Genomic DNA, 27,842 nt, shown 5'->3' on the forward strand with positions numbered 1-27,842 from the left:
TTGTGCATAGAGAAAAATAAAATATATATTTTTACAGTACACTCCATTACTGATGCTGACCAGTCTTGCAGAATGACAACCGTTGAATGCAAAAATAGCGGTTAATGACATGTCCACATTTTTGAAGCCACGTGTAGGTGTATATCAAGGATTTCCACGACAGCAGTCGTATTGCATGGGAAGACGTGCTTAAAATGCAATTTCAAAAGGTCCATCAAAATTCTATTGAGTTGATATAAGGTAATATGGCCAAACAGCTTCCTTCATGCAGGTTAAATGCAGGAAAACCGCCAAGGTAACAAGCTGGCCCCTATTTATCAAAGCTTTTTAAACCAGTGTGCAGTTGACAAAGTGTGATAGGAATAAAGTTCACTTGTTTTACAAAACTAGTAAGAAACAGAGGTAATGATTTATTTTAAAGCTGCATAATTAACAGTGTAATTACATATGAGTTTAAACATGATTTTCAAAAACCTTGAATGTATATCGAAGTCAGGTGGCAATGTTTTCTCACTAGTGGTGTAAGTTTTACATTTCTTTAATAATAATACAAAAAAGATGTGCAAACCGCAGTAAAAAGCTTTGCCAAACAAGAGCCACTGTTCCTACCGGCACGGATTCATTCAGTAATGTGGAATGGTGGACTCCCTGCCGTGTGCTAATGAAATGTCACTTGATCTGCATGCATGGCTTGCGGTTTTTCTGCTGTCAACCCTTAGAGCATTATTATGTGATGGTTGCTTACTGATCAACCCTTCAATTGCTGCAAAAAAAGAGGTGAAAAAAGAGAAATAAAATATAAGCTGTTAAAGGATTTTTATAATCATGTAAATGTTTCTTACCCATTTGACATCTGTCTATCAAAAACATTTAATCATGAATCCTGAGATAAAACTATAGTCGAGTTGACAAACGTTTTTGCTAGTGACTTTGCCAGTATACATACTGGAATAAAACGTTTGAACGTGACTTTGTTTCATTTAGTTTTACCTCTTTTCCTCGTATGTTGGAAGCTGTAATGACTTACCACAAGAAAAAAAAAAACAATTTTCCATTACTGAATCAATTCAAACAGACAGATGTTTAATAAATGGAACCTTATAATCGTACTGTCCGAATGCACAGCTTGTTTTAGAAATGCGTACATGTGTGTAACTCGACTTACCTGTTAACGAGAGAAATCACATCTCTCATCCAGGGGAACAAATAAAGTATCTGAATCAGACACAACTCAGCATTCGTAATGCCTCATAAAGGCTGGATAACACTGTATAACTATATGCTTAATTCTTCCAAATCACTATGAAAATGGACATGCATAGTCGTATTCATAACATTTTATTATCTAATATATCACAATATTGTCAAAATTGCTACCAAGTCACAGACATGCACATTCTGTTGGTAATACATCTTATGAATACTTATACAGTTATACAGTGGTCTTCACAGTCTTTATGAAGGTGTTATAAATCCTACACGTTCAATTCAAATGGGCTACCATGTTTTCTGGATATTCTGCTTTAGAAATACTCAGCTGAAAAAAAAGTATTCCTTCTGAAACAGTAATTGAGAGTGGTGACCATACCATACTCAGCAAATGTGTGCAGATTATATATATATATATATATATATATATATATATATATATATATATATATATATATATATATATATATTATATATAGTTAATAATAACATTTATATTTAAAATGTTATTATTAAGTTAATAGGCAAAGCCCATGCTTCTTCTTGGGTCTTGGGTCACAGAATATTTTAAGTCTAAGTAAACACAATATAAATATGTATCGAAGGACTTCATAGCAGGTATTTTCAGAAGCTACAGTATGATATTTATTATAGTTTATTCTTCTTCATTGCATAACGCACAAGTCATATTGTTCATATTCCAAAAAACATCCATATTATTATTTTCCTATTTGTATTGAAACTGTATTCCAATACAATTCTTTCATGCATGCTACGGATAAGCAAAATGCAAATTAGCTTGAATGAATGTTTAAAGAATAAGTAGCAGTGTTCCAAAAAATATAGTGTTACACATCCCTGTGTGCTGCTACAACTGTTTCAATAACGTACCTGTCACTTGTCTTTTTATTGTTAACATCATAACAACTTTATACACTTACAACTCTAAACTTTGTTTCAAAGCTCTTTTTAAAATGGCCGCTCTAGTGCACTGGGGTTTGGGATCTGTCCTCTAAATCACTGCAGGAAGAGCGATTTAAAAAACATAAGAAATGCTCTGGCTTTTCTGTTCCGTACCACATCATGGATCGTTATTGCTGTGTTACCCTGTTTGACAATGTGGGCAATAATCCTTACACTGTCAGTGCACTAGAGAGGCCACTTTGAAAAGAGCTTTGAAACAGACTTCAAAGTTGTAAGTGTAAAAAGTTGTTGGGTGTTAACAATGAAAATAAAAGTGACAGGTATGTTATTTAAACAGTTGTAGCAACACATGGAGATGTATAATGCTATATTTTTCCCTCCTACTTACTCTTTAATGAATGTTTATTACCTAGAGCAAAATAATACATTTACCTCAGAAAAGAATAAGTCAACTTTAGTTTACTGCCAAAAAAGCAAAGAGTCCACTTGAATCAAAACTTATTTTGCTTAAAAATGCTTCCCACAAAATAATCAATTTTGGTTCCATAAGAAATGTCAGTAGCGACAAAGAATTTGCACAGACTGCATAAAGAATGCATTACGAATGCAAAACAGGATTCATATTTGGTGCCTTGAAAACTCTTCCTGTTCCTTATAGACAGAGCAAAATCAATCAGTGGTCCTAGCAACTTAAAGAGTGTTATAGCTTCAAATATGATCAGCATATTTATTTCAACATGTATTTATTTCCGTTTCCCTTACCCTGTTTGCAATCGTACTGAGTTGTATTCTCTTTTGCCTAATCTTAGTGCTATGAAAATTAATGAGATGCAGCTGTGTTAGAGCTACATAACACTAAATAATGATGAAAAGGGTCAGGGAATGGCAACTAATACATCAATAAATAAATGTACAGATAATTACTCTTTATATAATTAGTGTCTGCAAAAGATCATGTAAAATACAGTGCAGCATTGTCCACACGCAATGCACACTATGCGGGCAACTCCATGCAAACATAACCTTTGTTCATCAGAATCAGGCAACTGATGATTGAACTTCTATGCATTAGAACAGACCCATCAACACCATAAAAATGTATGCTTGCCGAAGCCTTATCAGTGCAGCAATGGATATTTAATGGGTATTGGAGATGCAGCAGGAACACACGCTGGAGGAATCGGAAATAGACGATTCCTGAAATTCCAGTTTAAAGACAGTTCCTGTGAAGTCACTGCCCAGTGCCAGACCTGACCTTTAAAGTCCTTCAATCTGAATTCTTCATCCTGCAGCTCAATCAGCTCTAAAGTACGGAACCAAATGAAGCAATTAAAAAAAAAAAAAAAAAAAAAAAAAAAAAAAAAGGTTTGGTAATTTAGCCTGGTAAGGAGCCGTTATAAAGGTAAGAATTTGTTTAATAAAGGGTAGATCAAGCCTGACAGTACAATTCATCATTATCTTAAAGAATGGAAAGTTTGGTCAGGTGAATCTGTACCATTGTAAAAGCCGTTTTACTGGTGGATTCTACTACCCGCCACTAAGAATAAAATATGATTTATTATTCCTAAGATATATAGGTATTATTTTGGAAGAAATGCTTTATTGCAAGGGTGGTAGTATTGCTTACATCTACTAAGGACAGAGAGTAGGGTTCAAGGTAATGGTTACACTTTGGTGTACCAGCTGAACTTAGAGAGAGTCCTTTTGAGGTCACAGGGTGCTTTAAAGGTAAAAAGTCACCACAATGCAAATACATTAGTTGAACTAATTGTGATATTACCAGCCTGTACCAAGTTAGACTTTACCACTACAGGACAGCATGTGCCACCAGTATGAACTGGCAATTGAGTAGAAGGCATTTTCCTGACCGTAGCCCTCAAGGTGTAGTGTTTTTCTAGCAGGACACTCTCTCACCTTCTGAGTTCTGTCGAGATGTGGCCCCCTTTATCCTAAAGGCTTGTCTTGCGCGGTTGCGGTCTCCAAAGCTCAAGCTCTTGGGCACCTTGCTGGGACTCTCCTCAATGCTGTTGTCTGCGCTGGGGGACCTGCGGAGGCCCTGGCCCTGAGGTGAGCCCTTTCCTCTGGCCCCTGAGCTCCGGGGACTGGAGAATACACGCTCCTTTAAGCTGACTTTGTGACTGCAGAAAACATTCAAGAGGCACTTCACAAAACACTCAGGAACAAGTACTGATACTATTTCAGCAAAAAAAGCAAAACAAACAAAAAAAAAACTGTGAATAGATAGCTATGCTTTGCACTTGCTGTTTAAGGCAATATAATGAGATTCTAATACTGTAGCCTAGTTTATACAATTAAATAATGTAAGCTATTTGATTTATTTTGTTAATACTTATTTGTATTACATTTTACAAGTGAAAATAAAATCAGTAGGTTTATTGTTCTGTTGTCAGAAAATTTAATAAAAAGTAATATTTAAATGTAAAGAATATTTAAAAAATTAAAATTTCACCATTACAATGTAAACAGAGCACAGGTATTCTCATTAGATGTAAGTGAATATCTTCAGATGTTTTCTTCTTAGTAATTATTTAAAGTGGTGTGTTTCTAATTTTGAATATACCGTAATAGCAATTCCCTAATTAAAATAAATAAATACATAAAAACAACTTGGTTCATTAACTAAGAAAACACTTACAATTATGTAGTAACATGAATTACAGACTAATTACATTGATTGCATTTAGTTACATGGTAATCAATGTGTTATCAACATCATTTAAAAAGGGCTGGGTTCAAAAAAAGGGTTCAAAAACTTTATGCTACAATAAACACCACAATATAGTTGGTGAAATGTATTTTAAAGTATATAATGCCATTTGAAAACCCCATCAACACCACTCTCTTTATGTGGTTAAAAAAGTTAGTAATTCAACAGCTTTTCGGTTTAGTACTAAAGTTTGTCTCTGTTTGCATTATATTTCTAAACTTGGATTATGTTTTTTTTTTTTTTTTTTTCCGTGTAAAACAATCACTTTGATATCATTGCCCACCCAAAGCAGAAAGCTATTCCTCTGTCATCTGCACATTTCTATTTGATATGACTTCATGTTCAACACTGTGTAAGTGCTGTGCCATTCCTTTAGCCCCTCTCTTTGTACACATATGACACATACAGTCCGAGAATCAGAAAACAAAACAACATACAGTACATCACACACAAGCATGCAAATGCACACAACACCTATGGTAAAAAAAACAATGCACCATTGCCAATCATAGATCATCTTCTCATTGTGGAAATCATGCACATATACTGTGCAGTATGATCAATGCAGGATTCATGTTTGCCAAAGGGCATTTGTTGAACGAGTGCGATTACATTTCAAATGAGCAATGCCTGTCTTTATCTTTTGGAGTACATAGACTGCCTAAATAACCCCTAAAACATTTTTATAACTGAAAACCTAGATCAACTTCATAATACAGGTACATAGCATTTACTACAATTTACTGCATGTTAACTTAACACATGATTCAGGGATTTATAAAGTTATTCATTAATTTAAAAAAGTGATTGTCCTGCTCATATAATGGGGCTGTAAATACATGTATTAAATAATGTATTAATATTGTAAGTGCAATATAGCTTTAGAATTAGGGTCATTCATAATCCATAAATTGTGTTTTGAAGCGGATTGAAATACCTGTGTTTCCACAACTGAGCATATAAGCAGTTCATGCCAGAAATGAAAAAAAAAATCCTGTTGCAGCTTAAATGACAGTACCCATAATGTAGTTTAATAAGTGGAGATGGAACAAAAGTGCACATTAATTAGGCCTATGAGTCATTTTTGTGAAGCCTTCTAACTTGTATTTAAAGTTGCTGTTGAATTATAGTGAGGAGAACACCAACACTGCATTGTGTATGAAATATGTCATTGTATGCTGAGCTAGAGAATTTATGGAAAGTATAAATAAACTGGTAACATTAAAAGCTGCATTAATTCCACTGCAAATACAACACATACATATGCAACATTACAATGCAATTAATACCACTTACACAACCAAAGGCTAACTGACTCATTTAAAAACATTCCTTAAATGCAGTTGTCATTTGTTACAGTTTCAAATTCCAATAAGAATTAGGGTCATTCATAATCCATAAATTGTTCGTGAAGGATGTGCTCGAGAATTACTTCCCAGCAGCCTTTGCAAGCAGCAGGCAACTGCTGGGTCTCCTTAGTCACCTGATTTATAGTATATGGCTCTCCCATGATTCCAGTAAACAGGAAATGAGACACAAGCTGTTTTTTAAAGAATACTCCAACATTAGATGAACATTTGAGAGCACAGTGAATATTGCTACATTCATTGTATTGTTATTTCATCATCGGGAGTACTACCTTTATATCTGAAGACACTATTGAAACCTTTATTAACAGGAAAAGAGCAGAGGCGATGCTTTCCGCTAGTGTTAACTGGTCACCAGCAGATACCAATTAAAAGGCAGCAACTGGAAAGCTGAGCAGAGCTACTGAGGGAAGAAGCAAAGACTGAGCGCAAGAATACATGGCAGCAATGTAAAGAAAGTAGGCTTTGAAAATGAAAGACAAGCATACATTCCATTATTATTATTATTATTATTTATTATTATTATTATTATTATTATTAGTAGTAGTAGTAGTATTGTAGGTATAGTTGTAGGTATAATTCATATATTTTTCACAAATTAAATCTTATGAAATTGATTCACTAAATTGTTTTATGTACTGTACTAGTATGTATCATTTCATCATTATTTTTTTTTGTTTGTAGACACTTTGATATTTCTAATATTGAGTGGGTTCTGTTTGTAGCCAATATATATATATATATATATATATATATATATATATATATATATATATATAATATATATATATATATATGTACTACAGTTATAGACAGTGAGAAATTGCTTTGAAATTCCTTGTATAACTTTGGTCCCTAGAATCTAAACCACAAAAGATTTATGTAACTGCTTCATTTGACTCATTTAACATTCCAGATGCTTGGCTAAGCTCATTGAATAACCCAAAACAAGTGTTTCCTTTTGGTTACAGTATTATCAGAAAAGGGTTATAGCAAGTTCTAATTCAAAAGTGGGGTAGTTCCTAAGAACTGATTAGCTTAACAAGGGGTGACAGGCAAAATGTGTTTCCATCATGCATCAGATCAAGCCAGTTATTCCCTTGTCATATTAGCATGGCATTTGTGTTCCAATGTGGCAGCATTCATGGCATGCAAGTGCAAAGGGTTAGTAGGCCAACTAAAACTGTCCGGGTTCATGTTGCTGGTTTCCTAGTTTACGTTTCTGGCAAACAACATTCGGCTCTTATACAATGGCAGAAAACTAGAATGCAGGGAGGTTTTTTTTTTTTTTTTTTTTCTGTCTTCGTTGTATGTTATCAACAAAAAGGGAGCCATAACTGTTCAGCCTACTTGACATCATTAAACTAAATTGATTTTAAACAAAAGCAATCCTGGAACCAGCAGCTCTCCTACAGAAAGTCACTTCTGAAGAATAATTGTGCTGGTTTTTAGTGTTTAATATTTAGGTAAATAGCAGAGGTGTTGGATAAAAAAAAGGCGCCTGCAGGGAATAATCAATCTTAAGTATCCGGCGTGTTTATTATAATTATTTAATACTCAGTAACCTTTTATAGATTTCCGACAGATAATAAATGATCAAGTGTACTAGGTCCACAAGCGTACAATTGAAAATGTGAGATGATTTATGAGACAGCTGCTTTGCACCTGGGGGGGGGGGGGGGGGGGGGGGGGGGGTGGGGGGGGGGGGGGGGGGGTGGGGGGGGTAAATGGAGGGGGGGGGGGGGGGGGGGGGGGGGGTGGGGGGGGGGGGATGCACAGGGGGCTAGCCGTGCAGATGTTAGTATCTGTGTGTGACAAAATTCCTGTTGTACCTAGGTTTTCCTGGGCAGCACCCACAAAGTGTTTCATTGCGTGAATTTCCTCTACTGGAAATGAGGGAGAATATACAGTACATTAGTCCAAGCAAACAGTGATGGGAGGTGGTGCTGCACGGTAACTTGTAGTTGCCCGTTAGACAATCTTCACAAAAATATATTGGCCACTCACAACCTTTGAAACTACTGCAGCTGTGATGGGTTTGCTACTAAATCAAAAATACATCACCACCTTTAATCACTGGGTGTATGTAATGCTAAGATTTTCACAAAACTTTTCAGGGCTCATGGTTTTCTTGCCCAGTATTGAGCTGTCTTTGTTGTCTTTACCTTTGTGCTTGCTTTGTGACACTGAACTGACTTCCTCATTCAGCTGAAGACATGTGACAATAACGTCACCACCGCTGGCCCCGCCTACTGTACATTTTTAAGACCTCAAATTCAACAACCATATCACAAGTCACTTTTAACAGGTACTGTTCATACTGCAAGGAACTGGCAAGTTCTTGAATTTGTGTCAGTACTTTTTTCTTTTCTCTGCTTGATTCTTAGCTTATAGTAGATGAAGGTGATTGATGGAAACTGAGTGAAAGCATTGGAGACTAAAGCCCCACCACAGCACTGTTTCATAGAGACAGACACAGACTACCCTCTAGTGGCTTTTGAAGGGACTGCAGCTTCCTTTCCAACACACTGTCAGCTCTTGTAGTCCTCACAGTATGAAACTAAAGTTTCACCTAACCCCAAGACAGCTTTTAACAGCCTTGTTTCCTGACCTGCTTCTTCCGTTTTCTTTTGTCAAAGGCTATCCGCTTGTGACTCCCTTTACAGTGCACAAATAATGTATTATATAGGCAGCTGGAAATGAAAACATTGAAACATTGAAAATTATCTAAATTTAATTTAACTCACATATATAACTGGATTCTATTAAAAAAAAAAAAAAAAAACTGTACATTGACCAAGCAATATGATAATTGCAAAATAATGACTTCCCTAGAGTGTGAGAAAGTAGAAAATATTATACACAATATGCAGTTACATGATTGTGAAACATGTCAGGTGTTATAGGGGAACATTATGAATGCAGAAAAAAAAAAAAAAAAACTACTGCAGATTCAATATAGCATTGCAGAGATGCCTTGCACTGTATGGTGTGTGTTTTACATTTCCTCTGGGAGCCTTGTGTCACTGCAATATGTTTGAAAAGATTTCTAGCAACTGGCCATACTATAGTAGCTTACTTAGCATAGTTCATGTATTCATTTGTAATAAGTGTATTATGGATACTCAGTAGTTAAAAAAATGACACTGTTAGAAATTGATAATATGGTATTAAATACATGCATATTAACATCAGCTTTACAAAATAAATACAGTCCATACTTCATAGTACAAGAGCATGGACATTTCAACTTCAGGAATGGAACTGAGACTCCTACTGTATAGCAGCTTCATCCATTCCAGGTTTTACTATGAGCTTGATTAGCCACAGTATATAGGTAACAAGCACGGGTTTCTTTTTATTAAATCCAGGAATATATCAAACTCTTATTTCCATCCCTGAATTTAGAGATGTATTGGTTTTGACAACCAATCACACAGATTCATGAGGGACTATCTCATGCTATGAAAAAAAAAAATCTAATTTAATATTCAGAAATTGCTTGTAAAACAATACTACAGAAGGCTTTTCACTTGTCCACAGAAACCTTTTTCACTGTTCAGTTAAAACATAAGTGCCACCACTAATCAAGTCTCCTAACTGGTGTCTTAAATGCAGACAACTAAGACGTTAAAATCTGATTTCTCATCACTCATTTAGATTTAGCAGCATGTCATGTGATAATGATGCAAATCCTTAGAAGAGGTAAGAAAATGGATTTCAAAGCCTTCTTATCACTCATGTGATAGTATTATATCAAGGGTCTCGCAATTATTTAATACGCTTAATGTTATTAGGAGAATGCAATGCTATGTATATTTTTGAAATGCTCAGTTTCTGGAAGGTGTCTCAGGCTAAACTATTAGGCCATTACTTCTCTCTGTATGGCATTCTGTAAATCATACAGTATGCTGAACACACATCTATTTGGATTGTCCAAAAAAACAAGAAATGTGTTATTAATAATACAAGGTTTTAGCATTAGTGTCTTCTTAATGCTAATCATCAACACATGTAACATAGACACTTCATTATGATCCCTTAAACTGTGTATAACCCTTCCTGTTCCCCCTGCTACCACTGCTTTTGTCATTCATGGAGATTCTTTAATTAGTCTTTCTACAGCTGCATCAGATCCAAATGCCCTGTTAAAGGTCGATGCTTAACCTACATTTGAAAGGGCTCATCTATTTCATCATGTTTACAAACTCACAGCATTTGTCTGACTCCCAATAATAACCCCTATGCCACAACACAGTGTTTCAGTGATATCAATATCCCATGTATTTCAAGACTATAGGAGCATTAGAATACCAACCAGTGTGTCAGACAACCACTGTACATGATAGACCATATATATATATTTCTCTATGATAGTAAATAAACTATACATTAATTTGAAGGCTAATTTATAGTAATAGATTAGAAACAATATATACAGTAGCAATGCCCCTTTATTAGACAAAGTCTAATTATTACAAGTAACTACAGTATAGGTATCACATAACAGCACTGACAACAACTAAATACAGAAAATGTAGTTACACGACTGTCATACAGACCTGGGGGAAGGCTCTGGCTGTGAATCTTTCCTTTATTTATAGAAAATAAGAAAATGAGAATTGGCATTACAACAGTTTTTCAACATTCATTCTCTGCTTTCAAATAGTTACACATATATATATATATATATATATATATATATATATATATATTATATTATATAATATATATATATATATATATATATTATAGTTATCGTCAATAGCATATATATATATTTAAAATTAGAATATCGAATTACTACTAACAATATTGTGTTGGATGTCTATACAAACATTGAAATTGAGACGATTTGAAAATGAATCACCTTGCTCTGTTACAACATTAGTCCACCAGGTGGAACTTTGTGCTATTGTAAACTTCCTATAAGAAATAATGCTGAATACCAAACGGATGTCACTAATATTGTGCTAAAAATGCCAGCTACTGTAGTTAATGCACAGGTTAATATCTAATATCCATCAATACACAAACTATGAAAGGAAGAAGTTTTAGGAAGGGAAACGTGCTTGACCTGACCTGAATGAGAGTCCTGACTTGCTCTTGAGGTTCCTCAGTAGGTCTAGTTGGTTGAGTGGTGGAATCAGTCTGCAGTAATGCAATAAAACATTAGTCACTGTTCACTCTAGCCAGGCTACGCTGAGCTTCCTCGGGTTCTTACTCTTCAACACCCTGGAGAATGTTCACAGAAGTTATTTATGAACATATAGACACAGGGAGAATATGGAGGAACCCTACAGATGTACAAAGCAATACAATACTGGTATAAAAAGAAGAGGGTATGATGACGACAAAAATTTAACAAACAGATTACCTAACTTTGGATACTAGAAAGACAACTAGCTGATGAAATGAAAAAAAAAGCTTAACTTTAAACATGCATTCAAAACATATTGAGCAATACTAAGAAGAAAGTAGAAAATAAGACACACATAATATTATATGGTATCTTATATATCCAAATCTTTGCAGAAATGTTTAGCAATTTTGCAAAAAAATGTTATAGAACTGAATGGCCAGAGATTCTTGGCCTGTGTTTCCAAATGCTAGACCCTGGCCTGGATACTGTGCTGTCCCTTTGTAAGCAGGCTCATTCAGGTCTCAGTATGAGGAATAGTACAGCATTGGCAGTGCTGAGTGTAAGCACTTAACATGTCTAAAAATGGCAATGGGCATCATACTGCTGGTGTTTGGAGTACCATGGATCTCAGTGCATTTCACCATGCTTCTGAGCATGCAGCACAGGGCAGTGGAATTGTACCGACAGCACTGTTATTCACAGACTATAATGAAATCATATCAATAAGGCAACTTTAATATCATATAATGCCACTGAAAAAAAGCAAATTACAGTTCTTAAATAGTCTTAAATAGCACCAAGAAGAAAAACTGTTCCATGTTTGTCATCTGAAATTAGGTATCCTTTGTGTATGTTTTTGCAAAGGTGTACCAGATTGTAAAAAACTATATATATAATATATATAAGACAGATATACATAATATATATCTATATATATATATTATATATATATATATATATATATATATATAATATATATATATATAAAACAAACAAAAAAAATTAAAAAACAAAAAAGCTTACCAGCAGTTCTTTTGTTATGCCAAGAAACGAAAAGCAAATGATAAAAATAAAAAGTTATGATAAAACAAATGAGAAGTGATATACTTTACTGGAATTTAAAACACACAAAATGAGAAAAAACGTATATTCTTTTACACCATTGCAGTATTGTTATTCTCCACTGACAATAACCCAATAGAGGCACTGCTGTATGTTTGGGATTTGAACATATCAATTTAAAGTATAGGAAAAATGTCTGATGATTCCCAGCAGGTGGCAGTGTTGTAACACCTTTGGCTCATTCATTTGTTATCAGAATGCATGCAGTCCTTATTCAGTTGGTTTTCGACCTTTCTTGCATGTTCGAGTTTCAGGCAGAATCAATTCAAATAAAATGTCCAGGTAGTACAGAAACAAACATTTTCCTACCTCTCTTTAACAAAACAACATTAACCTTATTCATTTTATGTACAGTTCAGTCCTGTATGGTTTTTTTGGAGTCCCGCGTTCAATGCTTCAGCACAGGATGTGAAAGGAAGAAGTTTATGAAATAGTGTGCTGTTGCAAAAGAAATAGATTCACCAGTGACACTATTATGACATCACAGAGAAATTATATCTGCTGCTATCGAGAGCTATTAAGAACAGGTGCTTCAAACATTGGTTAAAAATATATAAAACACAAGCAGCACGACGTTAACAAGTACACCACAATGAAATACATTTACACCCAGAATTCACAAACAGAAATGAGTACGATACCAAATGCAAATACTGAATCACTGAAGTTACTAGGGGGGGACAACACTGGTGTTCAAGGTGGATAATGACTTAGTTAACAGGGAAGCAAGCTTTGTAAGAGTGAACACGAAACAAGAACAACACTGCTGGCTTTGTTCCCATGCACCTCATACCTGGTAGTGCCAAATGAAGGCACACTGGCAGTGTGCCAACAAGATAAGTGAAAAGCAGTTCAACAGAAAGAAAACAGAGCACAACAAAGAAAACATTAGCAAGTGGCTTGACGGTTCACAGTGAGGCGGAGGCATCAGATTATTAATGTCTGCTTTACTACGCATTGCATAGGGTGCTGTTCATTCTGTTTCGGATATTTTATTAATGTTGTCTGTGGTACACTACGGTAATTGGTAACAAGATCTCACATTATTCATGGAAAATTATAAAGGGCATTCTTAAACTGATCACGAAGCTGACCAACTGTGAATACAATGCAACATCATTGTTTAAGGGAAGACAATTTATACAGTTTGATGCTCAAAGTTCATAAAAGAATTTAGGCTGCTTAGATTTATATGAGTGGAATTTATAATACCGTAATGGGGTGGGTAGGCTTTGTACTAAATGAAATGTTTTAGGCAACTGCCTTCATTTCCTGAAAGCTTTGTGTTTAATACACTCCCCCTCCCCACTGCTTATTCAGCAACAGCAACTCCCAGAAGCAAACTGCTTGAGTTATGAAGTCTTTTCGTTCGGCAGCAGTCTTATGATATTGGTTTGATACAGCAGTAAGAGAAGTGATTTGTCATGTCCAGATATCCCTGCCAACAGTCACTTTAGCGTGTATTAGTCACTATATATATATATATATATATATATATATATATATATATATATATATATATATATATATATATCAGTACATAGTAACAGACAAAACCATTTGAGTTGCAAAATATCTAATAGAGATTTCAAGATGGATTTTGGAGTTATGATGTGGTAAAACGGTTACAAAGCAGTCTGTGGAGAAATTTTGGCACACCCGGAACCACTAATAAGGGGTACATTCAATAACCTAACGCCGCTATGCTTTTTCACCTGTTTTAGTTCCCTCTTTCATGGTGCCATTCAGTCAAAAAATACAGCCATAGGAGGATACACTATACACATAATGACAATAGAAAAATACATTGTAATTTAAAACAGAATTATGCTGAGTGCTGGAATGTTAGACAGAATGTTACCACAGAGCAGGGAAATAAAGCTGGATTTATTATTATTTAGTTTTTTAATAAAATTACCCAAGGCTATGAACAGTGATACAACACAGTGGTGTTGCATCTCTTACATGCTATTTTATTACACTGGGTACAGAACATGTACCAAGTGTGCCATGTAGCCACACAGTAATTTTCTGTTTCTCATAACAACTCGAAACCATCTAATCAATAAATCCATTTTAACCGTGAGAATAACTAATATCTGTTGTACAGGTTTCAATTTGCATCACCACACACACAGTAATCCATTTGTCTCCCAGACTAAAGGCCAATGTGAAGCACCTTGCATTTAAAGATAACCAGATACGCATTTTATCTATAAAATCTTCACAACACTGTGAGAAAACTCAATGCAGGATAGCATGTATGTCCCAACACATTTTGTAGATAACACATCATCACAGAATATCCTGAGCTGCCCTCCACATCCTTAAATTGAATTAGATATTCATGTCCAACGGAAACATTGTCAAGAGATGTTGAAACGGAACACACTCATTCTCAAGCCATGACCAATTAAACACGGGGAAATCATTCTGAATCAGAAACTAAGGAAAGCACTGGCAAATACAAATTTGGTTTTGAAACTTACACATTCATTCTGTGATGTAAAACAATCGTGCCAGACCATTTAAAAACAGCACATGTAGAATGGAATGTACACATACATCAGCATTGTGCATTGCAGGCAGATCCCGTACCTGTACATGGGAACTGATACTGTCCGCTCATAATAATTCCAGGTCGACTCCATGTCAGTCCTGGTAAGACTGGTAGCATAGAACCTCCAGGCAGCCTGAAGAAAAGAAGGAACAAAATCTTGAACCATGGTACTTGAAGCTATACTTCAAAAGCATACACTGAAAAGTCTGTTACCTGGATGAGACCAGCAGCTGGATTCCGCCGTTTTTCAAAATGTTTTTGCCGATGTTGCTCCTGAACTTTCAGGGCAAATCCAGAGCCCAAGATACCCTTTACACCAAAAGAAAAACATACCAGTGCCTTGTAAAATAGTTAAACACTTGTGCTACGCATTTCTGCAAAAGATTTGAAAAGATGTGTAAAGCTGGTGATCAGTAAAGTACACTTTTCTAGGTTTGCATTTTCTGGAAAAAAAAAAAAATATATATATATATATATATATATATATATATATATATATATATATATATATATATATATATATATAAACATTACTCTAATCTTTGTAATTTTGCCTATACAATCTTGCTCATCTATCATTTGTCATTTTTACCCTTTTCTTTCTTAATTCCGCACTTACACAGTACAACAGTAAAACCTCTTTCCATGCTAATTTAAAGCATGCCTACTCTCTTTAATATAAGCCCTTAGGTTGTAACGAGATGTTCTTTATATGCATGATCTACGACTACAGCTACTACAGTACACTCCCTAGGTGATAAATCCTCCTCTCCTTCTGTATATGTGTGTGATCTTGTCACAGTTCAGTAGCCACTGGGAAAGCATCCGCAAACAGCAGAATCAAGTCTCGTTCTATGTAGGGCACTAGCGTGTGCAATTAAGATACTGGTTTGTAGTGCTTTTATTATTGCTGCACTTCAGGGTTATTTTATGGATCAAAGCTACCTCTGTAGGTATTGGTTTTTTATAGAGGTAGCACTGCCCTGAGGTTCTCTGTAGGAAGTTTTACATTACTCACAGCTGGAAGTGCAAAGAAAGACACTCCAATGAGTGTAAAGGCTGAAGCAAGAAGACGGCCATTCCAAGTAATCGGATACTTATCCCCATAGCCGATTGTAGTCAGAGTAATCTAAAGGGAAACAAAAGCAGACTTACTTACCCTGTATTTAAATAGTGCCTGACAACAATTTTCACTGAGCATTTACTTCAATGCAGCAGGTGACTTTGATTTAGCAAATCAGCCACATGGTAAGCAACTGGTCAGCTGTTTTAATACATACCTTTATTAAAAGGCACTTACCAGACCCCACCAGAGTGCATCGGCATAGGTTTCAAATTCTTTGTTATCTTCTTTCTCAGCCAAATACACCAGGAAAGAGGCGAGGATGAGACAGAGAAACCCGATGTACCAGGCCGTGATCAGTTCCTTAAAGAAAGGCCAAAGGAATATTCAAATTAAAATACCTTTGAAACCCCCCATTAAATAATATTACATGCTATTAATGGCTTTATTTTTAATACAAATACAAGATGAGATAACATTCCAACACACTCACTTATATAAATATATTCCAGAAGGTGGTAAAGCATAACACTACAATTGTATATAACCCAATCAACTGCATTACTTCCCAAAAAAAGGGAAGCCATCTAAATCTTTTTTGCTGTGTGCCAGGTTCTGCCTTCCCCATATGTTGTCAGTTGTACACTTTAGATCCTAAAGCACACATGCACGTTACTAAAATGTACACCAAGACACTGGCATCGCTTTCTATGATAGCAGTGCTGAGCATTTGAAATCTTCATAATCACTAATCACTACATAGAAAATAACACAGGCTCCAATAGGTGCACTAGGCATGTGTTATATAGAGTAGCACAGCATCTACAAGGTTCAACAAGGAACTAAGTGAAATCAACTCCCAAACACTACAATCATAGACATACACATTTATTCACATTCAAAACAGCACCATCTGTTCAAAAGAAGTGAACAAAATGCATGTCACAATACAGGAACACTGCTGTTGCAATATTTAGTGCTTACAACAAAATTGACTTAGGAAATCACTTTGTTAGATGCAATTTGTTAATGTATGGAGTTCCACCCTTACCACCCCAGAATGTTGTGTTAAGTGAATCTAGTTCTGTACATGCAGTTAATGCAACTGTTTTAAAAATAATAAAAATAAAATCAGCAATACCAAACTGCAGGTAATAACTGTTGTTGGCTGTGCCTATCGCTTCAATATTAAAAACAATGACTATACAAGGGGTTGCGATTAGCAGCTTACAAAAGAAAACATGAAATCAGCCAATTACTTTCATTTAAATACAGTATGATCAAATTCATTTCAAATGAGTATGACTCTTTCACACTGATTCAACAAATGACTCTTCCACACTGGATCTAAAGACAGTAATTCTATGGGCTAGGGGGACTGAGTTGTGTAAGGCTGTACAATCTTCATCTCAAGCACCTGCTGTATCCCTATGACAGAAGTCTTCTATAAAGCGGTGGACACCCAGAGAGGAAAAGTCCTGTGACCAGGGTGTATGCAACAAATGGGATAACTCATATATTATATTCTAGCTCAAAGGCGGAAGTTTAGGATGAATTATTGCAGCACAAGGCCAGAGCGACTGTATCTCAGATCTATAAGAAGTTCACTCACCACAACCTTTTACACATCCTGTCAGTGTCACAGACAACATAAATTATATTCTCAGTAGCTCTCTCCCCGCCTCCCCCCTTCTACAAAGACATGAGCATCTTTAGTCTCATTCAGATGCAAATACTCTCCATGTTCATCTTTATATATATATTTATATATATATATATCTCATATCTCCAAAATCCATCACAGGAAATTCCTGAGGGTTTTGCAATATTCATATTACATATTCATATTTGATGTTAATATTGGATGTATAGCCCATAATCTTTTAATTTAAGTATATTTTATATCTAATGTCCTTGGGTGGAAGAAATATATTTGTTTTATTCCACTGAATTAGTATTATTATTATTATTTTTTTAATAAATGTAGTCGTCTCCAATTTTTTACCACGGTTTTCTCCCCAATTTAGTGTGCCCAATTATTATCTGTAACTTCGGCTCACTGCTCGCAGCCCCCCCCCCCCCGCTGACCCCCCCCCCCCCCACGCTGACACGAAACGTGCTCCTGCTAATCTGTCATTTTTTGCACTGCGGATCCACAGCAAGGCCATCAGAACTATAGTGTCGGAGGGCAACACAGATCTGGACGCTCCACTGCAGAACCAGAAAATAAAATGGTTTAAGTTAATAGTACCGTTTTAGGCTTACCGGTCTATTCCACTGAGAGCCGCATGCTGTTACTTTAATTTGATTTGGAATACGACGTCAGTTTGTTCCGTTAGTCCAGATCATTGCGACTGTGGGGACTAGTCACTTCAGCAAAGCAGTCGTTTTATTACAAAAAGGAAGGATAGAAAACCCAGCAAGTCAATAAAATCAAGACTATTTAAACTGAGCAACGGGACAGACCAACACTCCAGGGTATTCTGGACAGGGACAGAATAACATCCTCATGGAGTTAACATTGCCGCAGCCTTTCAAAATGTGATCTACCAAATAAGCAGGCAAGGTTATGTCTGGAAGGAACCAATTTAGAAGGATAAGGAGGTTAGTAATATATGGTTCAGTGCCGCACAGTGGAATGGGGTAATCATGGCTGCATGATTGCCCAACCCTCAAGGGTTTACTATAGGTTATAATCCATTGCAATATCTAGTAACCTGCAACCCTAAAATCCCTGACAAGTGCAGAATTACCTTGCTGTGTGCATAGACCACAGATCCCAGCAGCTTCCAGGTGCCACCCCTGCGATCAATTCGGATCATGCGCAAGATTTGTAAGAACCTCAAACTCCTGATGGCAGAGGTGGCAAAGACATTGCCCTGGGTGCCTGCAGCCAGCACCGAGATGGAGGCGATCAACACCATGACGTCTGCGGGGAGAAAAGACCGAAAACTGGAAATCAGCAAAGATAGTATAAAAATGATTTAGCTTGGACGGATGGCACTTGCTTTGAGCTTGTCTGAAGAATTGTAACTATTCCATTCAAATCAGGTTTCTGTTTTTAATCTCTGCTGACCAAACTACATATTGCATATGGGAAGGGTGAGTTAGTGGGACGAGCCAAGGTGAAGACCATTTTGTCACATGATTTGAATGGAATGAGAAAGGCTACTCAATCATAGGCAGAATTTTCCAGATAAGCTCAAAATTATTGCATCTCCCTATATAATTAACTAATTATGCTTCATAAACTGGCTGAATAATGTTAAGTTAAAACATTGAATTACATACCACTTTGTAGTTTTCCATATACTGTACTTAATAAAAAAATTTAAAAATGTGATAGGAAATACTGTACTACTATTATGGCTTACAGTGGACTTTTGAGATATAATTTTGTAGTGTCTTTGATTGCTCATATACAGTTTTTTAAAATGATGTATCAATCCTAAAATTCTAGGTGATGCTAAATGTTTGGCCGTAGCTGTATATGGGATCAACATAACTCTGAACCATCCAACACAATTGCAAACATCACACAAAGACAAGGTGAAGAAAATGAATAAAATGGCCCTTTAAGCTACTTTAGGTTTAGAAATGAGTGTTCTCACCGATAACACAGAAGGGTTTCCGTGCGAATTTCAGCCTCCCCTTCCATCCTCGATAACGACAGCAGCAGCCAGCGGCCCAGATTCGCACACAGTACTCCACACCAAAAACAACAATGGTTACAATTTCCTGCAGAGGGACAGGTTATAGTTTTAAAAACATGCCATTGCTGTTGATCATTCGATTCATGCTACAAGTCAGCTGAAATCTTGAGCTACCAAATAAACTACAGTCAGCAGTTTAACTGCAAAAATACAACAAGCTGCGCACTGAATAACAGAAAGTAATGAGTTTATTATTTCTTTAAAAAATGCCTGTTTTTATTTGCAATGCTTTTTTTCTGTACACTTGTCTTTTGTATGTATACTTGGCTTTATTGTCACATTTTTACCGTTATTAGTTGTTAAATCTGTTACTGGATTTAAAGCCTACTCACCAGAATATAAAGGGCATTCTCTGAGCTTTTTTCATATTCTCTGATTGTTGAGAAAACTGACAGCACCAGACAGGAGAACACCAAGAGAAAACTGAAACACAAGAACACAGAATTCACCTTGTTAATACACCTTTTCTGCCCATTGTGTGCTACAGTGGATAGATCCATTCTTAATAGATGTTAGTGAGTGACGAACATCTAAAGAACTGGTGCTTAAAAAGGCTATTTGTACAAACTGCTTAAAAGCTAGCACCTGTATCTGAACTTATCCAAGATGCTGACCTGGCAAAATTTCCTGTTGCTCCAAATAGCACACATGGTTTGAATCTGTAACTGTTGAACTATATTGTTGCAGCAGAATGCTTTACAGTAAGTAGTTTAAAAGATTAGTAGTAGTAAGAAAGTAGTATTTGAAAGATAGAAATTCCTAACTATCAAAAAGAGATATGTCTCATCCTGATCGCTTTTTCCAAATACTGTCATAGTTTTTCACTAAATCAAGGATAAGTAATGTTGTGCCGCCTCTCCCTGTCTTCCAGATATTAACTGAGTGATTTTGTTTAAACCAGAGAAGCCAATATAAATAATGCCAGTCCCATTACTGCAGCATGGTGCACAGCCCAAAAGAGGTGTGCGAAATTGCATTACATTGCTCTCCGTTTATGAGAATCACATTTGATTCTTATAAGCGGTTAATTCTTAAAAATTGACCAATATGATTACAATTAACAAAAGCATGCTTCCACCATCAGCAGTTTAAATACAGTATACAAATGTCAATGGTGCTCAATCACTGAGGACAATACATCAAAACAATCAAGACAAGTCCTCGTGGATAAACAACTTGTTATATGATCATGATTATATTTACTCAAGGCTGTAGAATCCTAGTTTACTATAATATATTTGAGAAGCGATCGCCTCTTGAGGGTGCCTAGTTTAACTGCTGTGCAGTGCAGTGTTAAAAGGACATTACAGTACAGTATTTATTGTCAGGAATACCATAGCATTTAAGCATCTGCGGCTTGCTTTTTTTTCAGTTGCGATGCAAATCTCACAGTTTTTCACTAAGCGGAGATGCAAAGCTCTGCAACCCCCCCTCCTCACCGCGCAACTACACAATCCCCCTCCCTCTACATGCATATCACACAATAACAGTGCTGTACTCAGTATGTATTCAATGAATGTGTATTCACTTTATTACAACATTTTCACTACCAGAAAACAAACAAACAAAAAAATCCTGCACAATGCAATGGCACAGTCACTGTTTGACAACAAACTTGTCCAGTGTTCCCTGGATCATTGCTGCTCTAGAAAGAATGCAAAAAAGAGCGATCAGAATAATTCCGGGTTTAAAAGGCATGTCATATGCAGACAGGCTAAAAGAATTGAATCTATTCAGTCTTGAACAAAGAAGACTATGCGGCGACCTCATTCAAGCATTCTAAATTCTAAAAGATATTAACATGTCAACCCAAGGGACTTTTTCGACCTAAAAAAAAGAAACAAGGACCAGGGGTCACAAATGGAGATTAGACAAAGGGGCATTCAGAACAGAAAATAGGAGGCACTTTTTTACACAGAGAATTGTGAGGGTCTGGAACCAACTCCCCAGTAATGTTGTTGAAGCCGACCCCCTGGGATCCTTCAAGAAGGTGTTTGATGAGATTCTGGGATCAATAAGCTACTAACACCCAAACTAGCAAATGGCCCGAATGGCCTCCTCTCATTTGTAAACTTTATTATGTTCTTATGCACGCTGGGTACATGCCTAATCACTCAAGATGTGATCAAATTCAAATAAAGAAACAGCTTTATTGGCTGTATCATTGCACTTGATACAGTACTGTATTACATGCAGTTAGTTTGCCCCGAAATTATTCTTATAAGTGAATTGCTTGATTCTTACAAGGGAAGTATTATAGCATGGTTAGTATAGGAATGATTCTGTCCCAGTTGTTTTGATCACTATATGTGGTCGATTCTTATATCAGTGATTCTTTTAAACGGAGTGCACTGTAATAACTCAATGCTTTCTGTAAGGTCAGGGGGTGAAACACACATTAGAGTAACAGGATTACACTTTTTGCAGAGGATTATCTGGTTGAAATCTCACTTTAACTCGCTCTAGTAAGAGGATGATTTCAGATATCCCTGGGATTTCAAATCACATTTTGGGATTAGCCAACACTACAATTGGTCTAATCCCATTCAAAAAAAGATAATTGGAGATATCAGTGCAAGTATATAATAAGTTCCTGGCACTCTGTTATTGACAACACGATAAACAGGTACCCTAGATACTGTACTGAGGGTTTCAACTAATGGAACTTTAGTTTATCAGCAGGGCTTGAAGTTTTCAGGTTTTATTTTTGATCACATGATCACGCAGTATTCACCCCGGGTATCAGGGGCCACCCCACTACCTCCATCACCAACAACTTCACCACCGTCCCAGGAGATCTGGGACTGGTTGATGCACCCTGAGGCAGACCTCGTCCACGATCTCCCCATAGTTATCAACACGCTGTGGCATCGAGATGGGGATAGGTGGGAACAGTGGGAGGAACACCACCCAGCGTCCTTCCAGAGGTTGCCCTCAAGGTGGTTAATTACCTGTCGGTAGACATGGGAGATGCCCTGGTCACTCCAATAAAGAGGGGTGAGCCGCCTTCCCGAGAGCCAGAGAGGGGTGAGCCACATTCCCGAGAGCCAGAGAGAGGTGAGCTGCCTTCCCGAGAGCCAGAGAGGGAGGAGGAGCTGCCGTCGCTCCCAGAACCAGAGAGGGGTGAGGAGCTGCCGCCGCTCCCAGAGCCAGAGAGGAGGAGCTGCCACTCTCCCAGAGCCCAGAGGGGAGGAGCTATGGCCCAAGGATGCCTCCTTGCACCAGAGGGGATGAGCTTTGCACCCCAAGGATGCCACGCCCGCTCCGCTCAGGGATGATTCATTTGCATCGCCTGGGGTTGCCTGCTGCTTCTCATTGCCTGGGGTTGCCTGCTGCTTCACATCACCTGGGGTTGCCTGCTGCTTCACATCGCCTGGGGTTGCGTGCTGCTTCGCATCGCCTGGGGTTGCCTGCTGCTTCGCATCGCCTGGGGTTGCCTGCTGCTTCGCATCGCCTGGGGTTGCCTGCTGCTTCGCATCGCCTGGGGTTGCCTGCTGCTTCGCATCGCCTGGGGTTGCCTGCTGCTCCGCATCGCTTGGGACTGCTGGTGTCTCCTTTTTGTTTTCTAGGGTTGCCGAGGGTCCGCCGCCGTCGCCGCCTCCGCCACCAGAGGGAGCCGGGCCGCCGTCGCCGTACTACCTTGGAGATCCGGGGCCCCCTCAACCAAAGAAGGCTTGGGGGCTCCGACATCAACCCCGCCCACCACCACCCACCATAACAGCCCACCCAAGGGACATAATTGGACTCTTGGGGGGAGGGTGGGGGGAAGGGGGGAGTTGGCCGATTGCGGCCGGTGTACGTTGTACATGGGGGGAGGTGTGTGGCAGAGCAAAGCTCTGCCCTTTTTAAATTGGCAAGGATGGGGTTAATTTCCCTATCTGTCTGGGTTTATTATGTTCAGGTGGCTGGGGTTGATTAGGTTAATTAACGATCAATCAGCGCCCAGCCACCTGACATAAAAGGAGGCCTCTGCTTCTCATTTGGGAGGAGGGAGCTGAGGAAGCAGGTTGGTGTTTGTTGGTTTTGGTTTGGTAAATTTGAATCCAGTGAAGGCATTGCCCAGCCTGGAAACCTTGTTTTTGTAAGTTTGTTTTTGTATTAGTTTTTTTTTTGTGTTTAAATCTCTTTATTTTGCCATTGTGCACTTTTGTTTTGTGTTATTTATAATAAAATTAGTATTTTTTTTTAACTGCAGTCTGTCTCTGGGCCTCTATCCACTCGCCAGCCTGCCACAGGCAGGTAGAGATTTGGAAAATAAAAAACAAAAAATGCAAGCCCTAATTATCAATTACACCACAAGATAATCTGAGATAATTATTTTCTCAGATGGCTTTATAAATGATACCTCTGAAATGTTATAAAAAATAATAGCATTACAGCTAAATAAATTTTTTAAAGATATTAATGTGCTGGATTTTCTGTTTCAGTACCATTTCCCCCAAGATATCAATATTTTTTTTATATTGGATTAGTTTTTGCTTCTTTATGAACCCATGTAAGATTATGCCAATCAATAATGACCTTGTCAATTTGATGTGTTATATTATTTGTTAGTTAATTTAAAATGTCACCCGTGCTTGTTCTACTTTGGTACTGTACAGATATACAAACAGAAAACCAATGCCACTGCCTCTGCTAAGCAAATTGTGCTTTAGGGACAGCAAGTAGATCTGCTACAGTACACATGGTGCACTGCAATAGTGAGTTATGATGAACACATAAATATTATATGTAAAAAGGCTGAAGGGGATGCGTGACGGTGCTGCCAAATAATAAACAAGGCATGGCCTTTCACCGTCATATTTATACATAATAAATTATAATAATACAAAGCAAAACAAACATTTTACAGCAGGGCTTCAGCCTGTCCTCTTTTATAGTGTGCAGGGCAGCTGCCCTGTTACAGGATGCAATTTCATTAGTAAGAAGGAATGAGTACTGTACCTATTGCCCTATTTGGCGGCTGATATATTTTAATATGTTACTTTTCAATGCCATCTTAATCTTTGTAACTCTTATGATTAAATGTGATACAGTATATTTCAATTCTAATGGACTTTCAAAAATAATTCCATTACGGTAGTCTCCGCGTATAGGAATACATCCTAAGAGAATACTTCACCTAAGGGAATACCCTTGTAGTGAAACTGATTTTTCCCATTTTAAATGCTCCTAAAAGAACAGGTACTTCACTAAAAGAACAACTTCTTGGCACCGATAGAGATTCGTTCACAACGGATACAGTACTGTTTTGTAAAAAAATAGTGACATGTCATCATGAGAGTGTCATGAGGTACACTGACTGGTTTATTAAAACATTTCCAGAACCTGCAACATATAATTTAATTGTTTTATATTCACTACAAAATGGCATGCAAACAAATGACAAAATGTGCTCCTGTTTCTCTTGCTACACAAAGTTAGAAATTGTTCGAGCTCTGGAAAGAAACCTGAGTCAGACACAAGTCACCAAGCAATTTGATGTTTCCCGTTCTGTTGTGTTTCTTCAGCATTCTGTTAAACAAGGTGCAAGGCGTGCATATTGCTGCTGCATTTTGTAACAAGTGTAGGGGTGCTGTGTTAACTTAGTTTGACAGTTAGTTTATTAACATTAAATTAACCCTAAGTAACAGTCATTATTTTTGCCTCTGCCATTGCAACAGCCTGAAACACACCCGTCAGTACATAGCGATTTAAGCTTTTAGATCATGTTGTTTTGCTTTAGTTTTATTCATGTTAGTTTGTCTGTTACTTTATTATTATGACAAGTAATACATATGTATTTATTTATTTATTGATTCATATTGTGTTTGGTGGCTAACTCCTTCTTAGAGAACACTTTGGCTATAACAACACCTCACTTGATCCCCGAGGGGTGTTCTCATAGCTGAAAAGTACTGTACAAATTGTCTGGGCAAATGCTGCGTGTTATTTATAAGCTGTATTATGTATTCAGAATCTGGGTTAAATCACTAGCTACTGTACTCACTGGGCTGCAGTCACAGTCATCACATCTGTTTAATATTCATAACAGATTGGGAGTATGTGCTAAGGCAGGAAGCTGGAAACATTCACAGGTATCTACAAAAGTGTAGTTTACAGCATCACACGTTCTTAAAATACTGTTGTGATGTTTTCCAGGTAAAAAAAAAGATTCACAGACAAAAGCATCATCGATTATTCTGAGTGTTGAAGATCAGTCAAATTTCATATTGATGTTTGCTTTTTTTATTTGAAAGCAGGTCAAAACGGTAATTCCCATAACCATCACCACATTCATCCAGTGTACTTACAGTGCCGAAGCACAGATATGATGTGAGCTTGTCTAGACAATCTCAAGTGACAGAACAGACTCCACATACAGCATGAGACATGAACTCTAGGCGCATTCCACGCAAACTTGGATAAGGCAGATTTAAAGAAAAATGACAATAACTCAACATCTGAGCAACAGAACCCAGAGCCACGCTGAAAGATTGTAAACACCAGACAACAGTTTCAATGAAAATTACATTTCATGCTACTTCCTTTTTAAAAGAGCCCCTTCCAAAGGCACCAGATTGTGGGAGGTTAAGTCCAGAGGTTGATTGCAGCTAGTGCAGGTTAGACACTCACTCTCCACCTTCAAGGTCAGGAAGAGAACAGGGCCGTGTGCAAGGGCAACCTTTTGTCAACGTCAATTCCACAGCTCTCGTCAATATACCCACTAGGAAGACCGACTAGGAGAAACGATGGATCCAGATGTTCTGTTTCCAGGGGTGAGACCGGGAGGGGCGAAAGAACACTACAAGCAGATTCTACTTTGTATTCTTTAACAAACTCAGGTGACGTTTCCATCACACAACTTTCTTCAAAGCATGTATTAAAACAAGGAGCTTATAACCTCTCTAATATCCTGCTTCCAGCACATCCAAAAAAAACGTCTACTGCCCCTCAAGAAAACTGTAGGTTTGGATCTGAATGACAGGGGCGAGGAGGCTACACACATCTCTCAGTAACAGCGGCAACAGTGTAGAGCTAATGCGATACCTGGGGGACTCACGTGCAGAGGAGTGTGACCTATGGCTCTAGCAGCAACTTGGTATCTTAAAACATTTCAAGATTTTTAAAATAGGTCACAGCATTTCTTATAATGTTTTGCGTTAACAGCAGATATTTTTAGTCTAGGTATTATATTTATCCAACTGTACAGTTAAGAAATGGCAGTTTCAAAAATCACACATTTAAAATTTTTTAAAGAAATAAATGTAGATTGTAAAACAAATACATTAACAAACCATATTCCAATTAATTCAAAGGTATGCGGTATATTTAGTCTCCAAATGGGTCATTTTTTTCCCCAAAACAACATGATTTCTAAGGCGTACTCCCAAAATACATGATTTCTAAGCGGGTAATATTATAATAAAATATATATATATATATATATATATATATATATATATATATATATATATATATATATATATATATATATATATATATATATATATAATTATATTATGTGTAAGGTTTCATCAAAGGCATTTAAACCCTCGAATAGAATTATCTGTTGCGTGGCGTGGAATTATTATAATTATTGTAAGCAACCCGGAGCATTTAAGCTACAACGCACCAATCACGATCAATAAGAATCTCTCTTAAGAAAACCGCGTTTCCCTTTGCTCACTTGCTTCCCTATGTTACAAACTGAAAACCCAGCCATGCTTACATTGCTCCAGTTAAACCATGGACCCCTCTGCCTCTTCAAGCACAGCATTACCACTTCTATTAGAGGTTATGCGGAGAGAGTCACTAAATTAATGTTCAGAGGGATTGTAGGTCTGGTGGGTGAAAATGACAGCACTATGGAAACTGAGGATGCATTAAGTTCAACACGTCTTGGGCTCTTCCAAGCTAAAAGCCAATCTGAAGAGCCCTTCTGGAAGAGTTGTATTTATACAGTTTATACATCTACCGAAAGAAACAGTCACGACCATTTGTGACCATCACACTTGTTTTTGCAAGTATTTT

The 27,842-nt window shown here is 37.2% G+C and overlaps 1 protein-coding gene across 11 annotated transcripts in view; it reads right to left on the bottom strand.

Annotated features, from left to right (window-relative positions):
- LOC121298326 (potassium voltage-gated channel subfamily KQT member 2-like) overlaps positions 1-27,842 on the bottom strand; it is a 47,978-nt gene that overhangs the window by 11,111 nt on the left and 9,025 nt on the right. For 2 of the 11 annotated variants that reach the window (XM_041225388.1, XM_041225397.1), the window contains exons 2-12: positions 20,162-20,252; positions 19,728-19,854; positions 18,870-19,045; positions 16,354-16,479; positions 16,072-16,182; positions 15,267-15,362; positions 15,092-15,186; positions 11,311-11,379; positions 10,791-10,820; positions 8,061-8,114; positions 4,048-4,271 (exon numbers count right to left, since the gene is read on the bottom strand). In XM_041225388.1, coding sequence (XP_041081322.1) covers positions 4,048-4,271; positions 8,061-8,114; positions 10,791-10,820; positions 11,311-11,379; positions 15,092-15,186; positions 15,267-15,362; positions 16,072-16,182; positions 16,354-16,479; positions 18,870-19,045; positions 19,728-19,854; positions 20,162-20,252 — 1,199 coding nt within the window. Of the gene's footprint in view, positions 1-745; positions 764-2,772; positions 3,437-4,047; positions 4,272-8,060; positions 8,115-10,790; positions 10,821-11,310; positions 11,380-13,286; positions 13,311-15,091; positions 15,187-15,266; positions 15,363-16,071; positions 16,183-16,353; positions 16,480-18,869; positions 19,046-19,727; positions 19,855-20,161; positions 20,253-27,842 lie in introns of those variants that run through there. The other 9 variants (XM_041225398.1, XM_041225393.1, XM_041225394.1 and 6 more) reach the window with 9 other exon arrangements.

This window comes from Polyodon spathula, chromosome 23 (genome assembly GCF_017654505.1).
Source record: "Polyodon spathula isolate WHYD16114869_AA chromosome 23, ASM1765450v1, whole genome shotgun sequence".
NCBI classification, from domain to species: Eukaryota; Metazoa; Chordata; class Actinopteri; order Acipenseriformes; family Polyodontidae; genus Polyodon; species Polyodon spathula.